Here is a 12,188-nt window from a genome sequence, read left to right as displayed (position 1 = left end):
TCATGAAATTTCTAAAGACGTCTTAAGAAGTTATCAGAATTACATCGTTATGACGTCTTTAAGACGTCTTATGTCCCGATTTAAGATATCTGTCGGGCATTGTTTTAAGACGTCTCACTCAAGACATATAATTAAATATCTCACTCAGGATGTTATAAAGACGTCTCAGACATTTCAATTAAGACGACTTTTAGACGTGCGTAATTCAGTCGGTAAAATAGCTGCATATTGATTTATTCTATAATAAATAACAAAACTCATCATTTTAAGTTCATTTCTTTATTATATTTTGGTTGATACAAAGTTTTCAATGGTACAACTAGTCTAGTAGCATCAATACGCGATGATGACCAAGCATTCCATTGCGCACATCGTCACAATCTTCATTTTATTGAATAAAATCTTTATATGTTGTCATAGTGCTGTAAAAAAATATACCAGATAATTAATATATTTTTTTTACAATATAGAATTTAATTTTTTACACACACACACACACACACACACACAAAATTAAATATATAAGTGAAATATGATATAAGATGATATACATTTACATATATTAAAAAACATATTAATTTCAATGTTTTCTCATTTTCAACACTAAAAATGTTATGCAGCAACATTATACAGCCCTATTGTTTTTTAAATAATATCGTATGGAATTTTCAATAATTTACCAACCTTTTTCTCCTTATTTCTTAAATAGTCGAGGCGATCTCCCGCATGTCGTAACCATTCTTGGATGGTCTTTTTAATATCGTGCATATTACTTTTTTCGTCGTCCGAAACGTATGCTGAAAAACGATTTGTTACATAATTATTAAAATATTTTGTGCTTTAATTCCAATAGTTAGAATAGGGTAGTCATGAAGTAAAGTATAGCTATAAACGTTTGTAACTTTTGGAAAGAATATAAAAATTTTGATCCGTAAAAAATTGGAAAGAGTATAAAGTGTAGAAGAATATTTGAACGAAATTTGAAGTAAGATCTTATTAATAATTCTGAAGAAAAATTTAAAGTTAAAAGTGCACGTTACATCTAAGCATATGTTAGATACTATCTCGAATACTGATGTTCGAATACATTAAAGGTGCAACTATTTTTAAGCAATATTACATAAAAAGGAGAAATAAAAATGTATCTTAAAGAAATAATAATTACCCATAATAACTGTGACAAAACTTGTGTCCTTAATTGCCGTTGATCCTTTTTGGCCTGTCCATGATAATTTGCGGCACAATTCATCCGATAATGTGTATTTTATAATATTCCTTGTCTTGTGAACGAAAGTGTTTCCTCCAATTTTTGCAATTTTCCTTTTCTATAACAGAATGTTACAAAAATGTTTAATAATATTTTCAATTTAAGCCGCTTGAATTGAAGAAAAAGGAAACATGAATTTAATATATTTTAAGAGCTTCTTTCAAAATTACTAAGCGACAAAAGGCAGCAAAAATTGTAATAAAATTTAAAAGAATGTTATATATTACGCTTTAAGTAAATTTAAGTAAATATTTTATACTATATATCTAAATTTGCGCACTAATAACCGCGTGTCTTTTAATTTTTATTTGCCTTTTTACCCCTTAGTAATTTATTATTATGTTGAGCCTATTATTTTCATTATTTTATTTTTCAAAATTGTTTTTATTATATGATTAAATAAATAAATAAATAAATAAATAAATAAATAAATATATATATATATATATATATATATATATATATATATACAGTGTGTCAGACCACCCGTATCAGCCGAATATCTCGAAAACCGAGAACGGCAGACAAAAATGTTTCCTATAAAAGTTATAGGGTTTCAAATAATGCACAGTAATATTAGTACGACCTTGAATAGCGTTGTCAGAATCATGTGAAGGTCACCTTCAATTTCTTAAATGGAACCATTTATTTTTCATTGCGTTATTATTCTTGTAGCTTATCTCGAGAGCTTTCCAAAACACTATAATTAAGTTAGTTTTCATTAAGTACTTGCAGAGTTATGAGGCTTGAAATCGTTTCTTAATTTTATATAAACCGTAAAATATCTTATTTTGTACATAAAAGTATTAAGGTGAGGTAATCGTAAAATATTCATTTTTCGATTACCTCACCTTAATACTTTTATGTACAAAATAATGAGAAAAATCAATTGGTGTAAAGAAAACATAGTTATTTTTAAGAAAAAATTGTAATTGTTAATTGCAAATTACATTTTTTTTTTCGAAACAACTATGTGTTTTTTTTACACCAATTATCTTATCTTAATACTTTTATGTACAAAATAACGAGAGGAATTAATTAGTGTGACACCCAGTATATTCAATATCTAGATTTTGTCTTCTACTTTTATCTCTACAAAAGAATTTTTCGTTGTTGATTGAATTATAGAAATATGCATTTATTTCACATTTAAAAATAGAGAGAAGAAGAAAAAAGAAATGGACGCAAAAACAGAAAAGTACTCACTAATTGTTTCCGAATCTCTCTGTCCTTCTGGAGATCCGTGTCAAATTTGAAAAATTCGTCAACTGTTGATAGCGGAAATTCCGGCAATAATTGGACTTCGTCATTATTATATATTGTATTAGCTGGTCCTGCGTTATTTATTAAATTTATTATTATCTCCAACAGTCTCGTATTCTTTTGTATGAGATTTTTAATAATTTTTTGTTCGGTACGACGCGCATCTGTATAAGATAAAAAAGAAAAATATTTATTTCTCTTTATAAGTATCATTAAAATTATCTGTTTAGTTATTTTACACAAGTACATACATACGAAATTAAGTACATATAACATATTGCTATTATAAGTACAATATAACGATATAATTAAGAAGGAAGAATAAAGAATAAAGTTTAATACATACCATAGCATTTTTCCAACTGATTGCCGTTGGCATTGAAAGTTGTCATGTCATCACCGTCAAGCACATTATCGGGGCTAATCATATTGTCACCAATATCATCATCATTATTATCATCAGGCACATTGTCATTATTAAGCCCATTACCATCATCACGCACATTAGCATTACCGCAAGACACGTAATCACCTACTAAACTTTCGTTCAACCATTCCTCATCAGTAATGTCAACATCTGTAAATATAAAGTCTGTGAGTTCATTTTGTTAGTTATACTGTTCATCACAGTGTTATTAAATTTCATTCATTGTAAACTATTTTATATAATTTTCACTTAACGCACAACCACAATCACAATCGCACTCGATGAAAGATGGGAAGAAAGGAGCATCTCAGATAAAGTTTTCATTTATCTTATGATAGCAGTCATTTGTCATAAGTTGCTAGTGTATCCGCAATATATACTGTGTCCATTTTGTGTGCAACATTCAATTTAATTTCAAATAACTGCATTATTGCATATTTGCAATTATTTGAAATTAAATTGAATGTTGCACACAAAATGGACACAGTATATATTGCGAATACACTAGCAACTTATGACAAATGACTGCTGTCATAAGATAAATGAAAACTTTATCTGAGATGCTCCTTTCTTCTTTCAATTAAAAAGAATGTCAAAAAATATATATTGATATATGAAATATGAGACCTAAAAGTATCAATAAGTTTTAAATATATCATGTGTTTTATACAAATAACAACTTACCTATAAAAACTAGTTTTATTTGGGGAATTATTGAATACTTGAAGAATTGTGATCTGCGTAAATGATACATAAATTGTGGATACAAGGAAAAATTTTCTGCCAATCTAAAGCTAGTTGGATCATCTTTTGCATATTCTCCGAATTTTTGATACTGCAATAATAAGATTTTACACCTCAAAATAGATAAAATATATATTTATGTGCAACTCTATATGTATAAATATATAAAGTTTAAGCTTTATATTAAGTGTAATTGGGCACAATTTTAATGATAGAAACTACTAACAAGTCTAATCAGAATATGATCAACCCATCTTCAAACATTTGGACCATCATCACTTTCTGCTCGAAATACAGTTAAACGTGACATAAAAACAGCTGTTGCTTCCTCAAATTCCATGCTTACATGATGCAAAGATGATGATTCATCTGCCCAACTAATAATTAAAGATATCCCTATAACATCATAAATATTTATGATATTATATTATTATTTATGATATTATAAATATTTATGATATACATATAATGTATAATAAAAAATATATTTACTTTCTTGCAATAGTAGTAACTCTAATTCGCCTTTGTCCATTACTATGTTAATATTGGATAATGAATTGAATACAGCCTCTTCCACTTTGCAGAATTGGGGCTGTATGTTAATTTGCAACTTCAAAGAATAATGCTGTTGTTGTAGATGGTGTCAATGAACAAAATTTCCACTGACAAGTAAGCCTACTTCTTGTAGTACTCCAACACTTGATCCTTTCTCCCACTGACATACACAAGATCCAATTGCTCCAGAAACTTTAATTTTCTGAGATGTTTTTACTTCTAAGATTGCATTGAATGCTATTTTCAAATCACCCTTGGCATCTGTAGCAAATATTCGTTGAAAAGTTTGTTTGAATAATGAAGAATTAAATGAATCCCCCATCATCATATGACCACCAGTAGAGTTGCAATATTGTCGCCTTTCTAATAAACCAGTTTGGTCAAGAGCACAAAAATAAATATCTATTATGGCCATTAGTTGCAGCACGTGATGCAAGTGTATCATAATGCTTAAATGCCTTTCTATGCTTAGCATTATCTTTTTGAATATCATGATGTGATCTGATTGGTTGTCATAAATCATCAGTTACAACTTGGCCAGGTCCTTGAGAACATGGTTCGCCAACAAATAGCATAATCCTTAAATACATTGATAGCATTATACATAGGATTACAATGAAAAACATAACATATATACATCATATTACAACATATAAATACCTAGCATCGGTATTTGCATAACTAGCTTCTAAGAGACCCGTGGCGACTGCTAATGCCACACTTGTAGATCGCAATGAACGTTTCTCTGGCCCAACAGACCATGGATGACGTTACAGTTCTCCTAAAAGATCTGTCGAACTGTCTCATATCACACTTATGTACTGGTTACAAAAAGCGATTAGCAGCTGGCAATAGATACGCACCAGATCCTCTTGGTTGATTTGGATTTTGTCCAGGAATTAGTCTACCTATACCTATCAAAATGTAATGTGAATAAAATGCAATAAAGTAATCATGAAGAACAATAACTAATATAGTAAATATAACTTGGGACTTATTCTATTCGTACCTAACATATCTTGAACTTTTGGTTGAAGATCCTTTGTGCTTCTAATTCATGAACTTGAATCATTTTGCCAAATGTGATAAGACTAATAAGAGCATTGAGTGAAAGCAGAGACAATGACATTTGTAATGAATCTTTAAGTGCCCCTAATTCTTCATCATCCAGACATATGTATCCGCAAAAAATAAAAATATTGATGGCAAACATTGGGCACGCTAAATAATACATATAAATACATACAATTGGATTGAGATACAATAATATTTAAAGTAATATATAAGTAACATATATATATATATATATATATATATATATATCAAATTTATATATAATAAAAACTATAATAAATCATGTAATGTCAATAAATGATAATAAAAAAAAATGTTCGAAAAGAATCAAATCTTAAAAAAAGTAAAATCAAAAATATTTGTTTCATAATATAACTATTCAACATATATAACACATATATAACACTATTATTCAAATAAATGCATACATTTTGATCATTTAAATATATTTCCCTTTTGTTTCTTATTTCGAAGAATTTCCTCATAAATTCTTTTTGCAAAGTTTTTTTCTCATAATTATTAATATAAGTCACAATATGTGTATTATAATGTAACTTAAAAAAAAATAATATATAATGATAACACAAATTTAGAATTTATTGAAATATAAAAATACCTTTACAATATTTTTATGAATACTATATGCTCCTAATAAATAATTTGACTTTTTAAATTATCTTATATGATATAGACAGAAAATTACAAGAGAATTATGCATTAAATAAAATACGAATTTAAATGAAGTATAAAGAATAATAAAGAATATGAATGTAAATACATCATAATAAAGAAACACATTAAAATATACTTTAATTTCTAATAGAAATAAACTACTTTAATATTTTTCAAAATGTTTCTTGTGATAAATAAAAAATGATTTTTGTTCTATTCATTTATAATACCTTATTACTTACCATGATAGTCAACTTGATATAATGGATTTAAAATAGCTCTGCATGTAGATCTTGTACATAAAACTGGATCATATTGAATTGGCGGAAGATCTACTTGTTCCTTAATTGGTTGATACAAAGTTTTCAATAGTACAACTAGTCTAGTAGTATCAATACGCGATGATGGCCAAGCATTCCATTTATGGAACGCACACCGTCACAATCTTGTTGAATAAAATTTTGTTGAATAAAATCTTCATATGTTGTCATAATGCTGCAAAAACATATACAAAAGATAATTAATATATTTTTTTACAATATAGAGTTTAATTTTTTTACACATAACATACATATACATATATATATATATATATATATGTATATATATAACGTAGCATAAAGTTGTAAGCGAAATGAACCAAATCCATTTCCTACTATGGCCATGTTCCAAAATTCACTGCCAGCGCTGAAAATATATAATATACGTAACATGAACTAAAGATTTTCAGCGCTGGCAGTGAATTTTGGAACACACCCTAAGCCCATTCTACGATGGCAATAACAAGGCTGTAAGAGTAAAGAATAAACTGTTTCTAGTGAAGTAAAGACAAGAAGTAACGAAATAGAAATTCTCATTAGTACTCTAAGGTAATAGTAGTACAAAATGAGAATTGTCTATTTCATTACTTCTTCTTCTTTACTTCACTAAAAACGATTTAATCTCTACTCCTACAGTCTTGTTACTGCCATTGTAGAATGGGCTCTATGTATGTTCTACGGCGGACGCGCAATAAGAATTAAGAACGCAGAATTCTTCCGTGACTGCGTATGCAAGACCACCGTAGAACGCACGAAATCCATAGGAAATGGATTTGGTTATTTCGCTTACATCTTAGAACCTTATGCTATGGCCATTGCAGACCCGGCTTTAAATATCATTAATTCTTACCTGTGCAAAGCACTGCTCAACTTTGGTAAATGGAATAATTTATTTTCTAACTCGATCCCGTCTAATTCCTGGCTGGCCTGGCACCGTGGCCATCTTAAAAATGGCGTCTTAAAATGAATGTTCTTAAAAACATCAGAAAGACGTCCATTGGTCAGGGGGCCTATTACGATTTTTGAAACGAAGTGAAAACAGAGAGAAGAATGAGAGGTGTCATGGCCCGCTTTTAGGTGATCCCTGAAAGCGATACGCCCTCTGTGGACCTTAAAAACGTGCACCTAAACTACGAAGCCAAGGTGCACGAATGTTCTCAGAGGGTAACATATAAGGTGCACAATTTCTGGTTCTGTTCCGTGCTATGTGCACAAAATGACGGTAGCACCAGTGCTGTATAGCAAGACGCTTACGTATATTAAATAAATTTTTAATGAATTTTGTATGACTCTCTCTCTCTCTCTCATATATATATATATATAGAAATTTATTCATTATATGATTACAACACTTGAAAATAAGATATTTTATTAGGCTATTAATAAATAATTTATATATTTACAGAGAGAAAGTTTGATATTATTTTTAATGTAAAACGCGTACACATTTCTTAAGAATAAAAGTTCTAAATAATAAAGATGTATGTGTGTGTATATATATATATATATATATATATATATATATATATATATATATATGTGTGAGTGGGGGTATGTGTGGTATGTACGTATGTATGTACGTATATATGCATAAAAGCGATGCGAGAGTTACGTGAGGAAGCGAGAAGGACGAGTGAAATAAGAGCGAACGAGATAGAAATAGCACGAGCAACGAGGACTCGAGCTCGAGAATCAGATTTTTCTTGCGCGCTATTATTTTCCTCTCGCTCGCATCTATTACTGTCTCGTTCGCTCCTATTACTGTCTCGCTCACTCCTATTACTGTCTCGTTCACTCCTATTATTGTCTCGCTCGTTCTTGTTACTGTTTCGCTCGCTCTCGATTCTTGGGTCCGCTTATCTTTCCGAGCTGTCTATCACGATTGTCAAGTGTGACAGAGAAAGTAAGACCATGAGTAGAGAGCGAGCGAGATGACCTATCATCAAAGAGTTCCGAAGTCTCTTACAATCGGTTTCTTCGCTTCCTCTCCATTCGCAATTCACGAAAATGTAAACATCTTATAAAATAAAAATTGAAACTTTTATTTTTAATTTCATCGGTTTGAAAGTAATTTTAATGAATTAAAGAGATTTTTGCGATTAAAATGATATCAAACACGACGTAAATCGGGTAATTTTTAATTAGTCTGATAATAAAAATTTTATAATTATATTTTATAATTATATTTAATTATTAAATTTATGCGATTTATATCGTGTTTGATATTATTTTAATCTTAAAATTCTCATTATTCAATTAAAATTACTTTCAAATGAATAAAAAATGCATTTAATTTTTTGACATATATTCGTGAATATTATAAATGAAGTCTCATGTAAGAAACTTCGGAATCTGCGACATCGGGAATTTTTTCATTATTTATAATAATACACGACTTTAAATTGCCATAAAATAAAAACTAAAGCTTTGATATTTTATTTGATCTTTTTGATTAAAAGGGATTAATGAAATTTTTAAAATTGAAAATTATTCTAATAAAATATTGGGTTTAATGTGATTTCAATCGTAAAAATCAATGTGTACATGTATATAATAAAACTCTTAATTTCTCATAATTATAGTTTTATTTTAATAAATTAATAGTGTCTAATTTAAACTATAATTTTGAAAATAAGACTACATTGTATAAAATGTTGCATTGTACTTTACTTAATTTATCTTACTGAACATAACTTTAGAATTAATTTGATTTTTACGATTGAAATCACATTAAACTCAATATTTTATTAGAATAATTTTCAATTTCAAAAATTTCATTAATCCCTTTTAATCAAAAAGATCAAATAAAATATCAAAGCTTTAGTTTTTATTTTATGGCAATTTAAAGTCGTATATTATTATAAATAATGAAAAAATTCCCGATGTCGCAGATTCCGAAGTTTCTTACACGAGACTTCATTTATAATATTCACGAATATATGTCAAAAAATTAAATGCATTTTTTATTCATTTGAAAGTAATTTTAATGGAATAATGAGAATTTTGAGATTAAAATAATATCAAACACGATATAAATCGCATAAATTTAGTTAAATATAATTATAAAATTTTTATTATCAGACTAATTAAAAATTACCCGATTTACGTCGTGTTTGATATCATTTTAATCGCAAAAATCTCTTTAATTCATTAAAATTACTTTCAAACCGATGAAATTAAAAATAAAAGTTTCAATTTTTATTTTATAAGATGTTTACATTTTCGTGAATTGCGAATGGATAGAGGAAGCGAAGAAACCGATTGTAAGAGACTTCGGAACTCTTTGATGATAGGTCATCTCGCTCGCTCTCTACTCATGGTCTTGCTTTCTCTGTCACACTTGGCAGTCGTGATAGATAGCCCGGAATGATAAGCGGACCCAAGAATCGAGAGCGAGCGAAACAGCAACAAGAACGAGCGAGACAATAATAGGAGCGAGCGAGACAGTAATAGGAGCGAGCGAGAGGAAAATAATAGCGCGCAAGAAAAATCCGATTCTCGAGCTCGAGTCCTCGTTGCTCGTACTATTTCTATCTTGCTCGCTCCTATTACTATCTCGCTCGCTCCTATTACTATCTCGCTCGCTTCTGTTATTGTTTCACTCGCTCTTACGTACTCATATACTGTCATGTTCATCTCGTTATCAAGCCTGCCGCTGGCAAGCGGCCGATGGCAAATTGTGACAAATAAATAAGTTAATCATTTTAAGATATATTTATAAGGGTATGCGAGTAATTTTAATGGAATAATGAAAATTTTGCGATTAAAATAACATCAAACACGGTATCAATCGGATAAATGTATTTAAATATATATAATCAAAATGTTTATTATCAGACTAATTAAAAATTATCCGATTTACGTCGTGTTTGATATCATTTTAATCGCAAAAATCTCAATAATTCATTAAAATTACTTTCATATCGATAAAATAAAAAATAAAAGTTTCAGTTTTTACTTTATAATCTCGTAAATTGCGAATGGATAGAGGAAGTGAAGAAGCCGATTGTAAGAGACTTCGGAATTCTTTGATGATAGGTCATCTCGCTCGCTCTCGACTCGCGGTTTCGCTGTCGCTCTCGCACTTGACAGGTCGTAAAGATAAGCGGACTCGGCTTCCTCGCGAATGTAAACATCTTATAAAATAAAAACTGAAGCTCCTAATTTTTATTTTATCCATTTGAAAGTAATTTTAATGAATTATTGAGATTTTTGCGATTAAAATGATATCAAACACGACGTAAATCGGATAATTTTTAATTGGTCTGATAATAAAAATTTTGATTATATATTTAACTACGTTTATCCGATTGATACCATGTTTGTTATTTTAATCGCAAAATTTTCATTATTCCATTAAAATTACTTCTATACCCTTATAAATATATCTTAAAATAATTAACTTATTTATTTGTCATAATTTGTCATCGGCCGCTTGCCAGCGGCAGATTTGATAACGAGATGAGCATGACAGTATATGAGTACGTAAGAGCGAGTGAAACAATAACAGAAGCGAGCGAGATAGTAATAGGAGCGAGCGAGAGAGAAATAGTATGCCAGGCTGCAAGAAAGACTCTATTTCCAAGTCTTCGTTGCTCGTGCTATTGCTATCTCGTTCGCTCTTATTGCCATTTCGCTCTCTCTTATTACCTTCTCGCTTGCTCACATAACTCGTATACGCTATACACGCACACACACACACACACACACACACACACACACACACACACACACACACACATATATGTATATAAAACTTTGCTCACTTGAAATATCAACGCTATTTTTACAGATATGAAAAAATTGTAATTACGAAAATTGTACGATTAAAAGGACCATGATATGCTAGTAATATTGTTTTCGTAAGTGGAAGCGTTTTAGAAATTTCAAGATTATCTTCATATTTTTTAATGGAACCATCCTAATTTTTTTATATAAATCGATTCTTCGCAATATTCCATGTAAAAAGTTATAAAGATAGTATAGTCAAAAATTGAACAGTTAACGAGATATTTGATTCTTTAAGTTGACATAATTTTATATAAATTATAAAATATCTGATAAAATGTTCATTTTTCGATTATTTTACTTTAATAATTTTATGCATAGAATAGTAAGAGGAATCAGTTAATGTAAAAAAAACATATAATTGTTCTTAAGAAAAAATATGTCGCTGCTCATTGCAAATTCATATATCAAAAAAAAAATTATATATATATATATATATATATATATATATATATATATATATATATATATATATATAGAGAGAGAGAGAGAGAGAGAGAGAGAGAGAGAGAGAGTGTGAGAGGATCGCAAATTCGTCATTTCTCATTTATATTAAAATTTATTTGATATTGTAAGCACCTTGCTATACAGCACTGGTGCTACCGACATTTTGTGCACATAGCACGGAATAGAACCAAAAATTGTGCACCTTATATGTTACCCTCTGAGAACATTCGTGCACCTTGGCTTCGTAGTTTAGGTGCACGTTTTTAAGGTCCACAGAGAGCGTATCGCTTTCAGGGATCACCTAAAAGCGGGCCATGACACCTCTCATTCTTCTCTCTGATTAATATTATCAGAATATCTCAAAGTTATATTAACATTGATACAAGCATATTATGTAACAATTACACAATTTTTGTTACATAACTGTAATGCCAAAACAATATATAACAGTTATATTACCTGCATGTAGCAAATTTTACATTACATGTAACTTTCATGTTATATTGCCGTTATAAAACGTGTTCACTGGGTTGATTGCTTCATTTTCTTATGCATATATTTGTGGACCAATTAATTTCCTTATGCTTATGGTTATGCGCCTATGCAATTTTATGTGCTTTCACCTTCACAG

General features: G+C 29.5%; 1 protein-coding gene across 5 annotated transcripts; it reads right to left on the bottom strand.

Moving 5' to 3' along the window:
* Positions 1 to 260: 260 nt before the first annotated feature.
* On the bottom strand, positions 261 to 7,321 carry LOC145959219 (uncharacterized). 5 transcript variants are annotated; one of them, XM_083077860.1, is made up of 13 exons: positions 7,173 to 7,321; positions 6,245 to 6,497; positions 5,266 to 5,477; positions 5,120 to 5,170; positions 4,917 to 5,046; positions 4,194 to 4,835; positions 4,048 to 4,097; positions 3,642 to 3,792; positions 2,877 to 3,107; positions 2,474 to 2,694; positions 1,166 to 1,325; positions 685 to 797; positions 261 to 422 (listed from the first exon to the last, which is right to left on the bottom strand). In XM_083077860.1, exons 6-13 carry the CDS (start codon positions 4,231 to 4,233, stop codon positions 405 to 407), a joined length of 984 nt encoding a protein of 327 aa, XP_082933986.1. In that variant the 5' UTR covers positions 4,234 to 4,835; positions 4,917 to 5,046; positions 5,120 to 5,170; positions 5,266 to 5,477; positions 6,245 to 6,497; positions 7,173 to 7,321; the 3' UTR covers positions 261 to 404. The 5 variants fall into 5 exon arrangements, with proteins under 5 accessions (XP_082933986.1, XP_082933987.1, XP_082933985.1 ...); XM_083077861.1 differs by having other exon boundaries at positions 3,928 to 4,097; positions 4,917 to 5,170; XM_083077859.1 differs by having other exon boundaries at positions 4,917 to 5,170.
* Between the last annotated feature and the right edge of the window lie 4,867 nt (positions 7,322 to 12,188).

The sequence above is a fragment of the Camponotus vicinus genome, unplaced genomic scaffold (assembly GCF_025532165.1).
Source record: "Camponotus vicinus isolate PSW18456_S1 unplaced genomic scaffold, iyCamVici1.0 SCAF_1, whole genome shotgun sequence".
Classification (NCBI taxonomy): Eukaryota; Metazoa; Arthropoda; class Insecta; order Hymenoptera; family Formicidae; genus Camponotus; species Camponotus vicinus.
The sequence above is the reverse complement of the archived record's forward strand: the minus strand, read 5'-3'. Positions and strand labels throughout refer to the sequence as shown.

What these genes read in the sequence shown, in the direction of transcription:
- LOC145959219 (XM_083077859.1), bottom strand. Translation starts at nt 4,233, where the DNA reads ATGGACAAAGGCGAATTAGAGTTACTACTATTGCAAGAAA. An exon ending in AATCATCATCTTTGCATCAT is followed by an intron (nt 3,793 to 4,047) that starts GTAAGCATGGAA and finishes TTATTATTGCAG; the next exon opens with TATCAAAAATTCGGAGAATA. An exon ending in GAGAGATTCGGAAACAATTA is followed by an intron (nt 1,326 to 2,473) that starts GTGAGTACTTTT and finishes ATTCTGTTATAG; the next exon opens with AAAAGGAAAATTGCAAAAAT.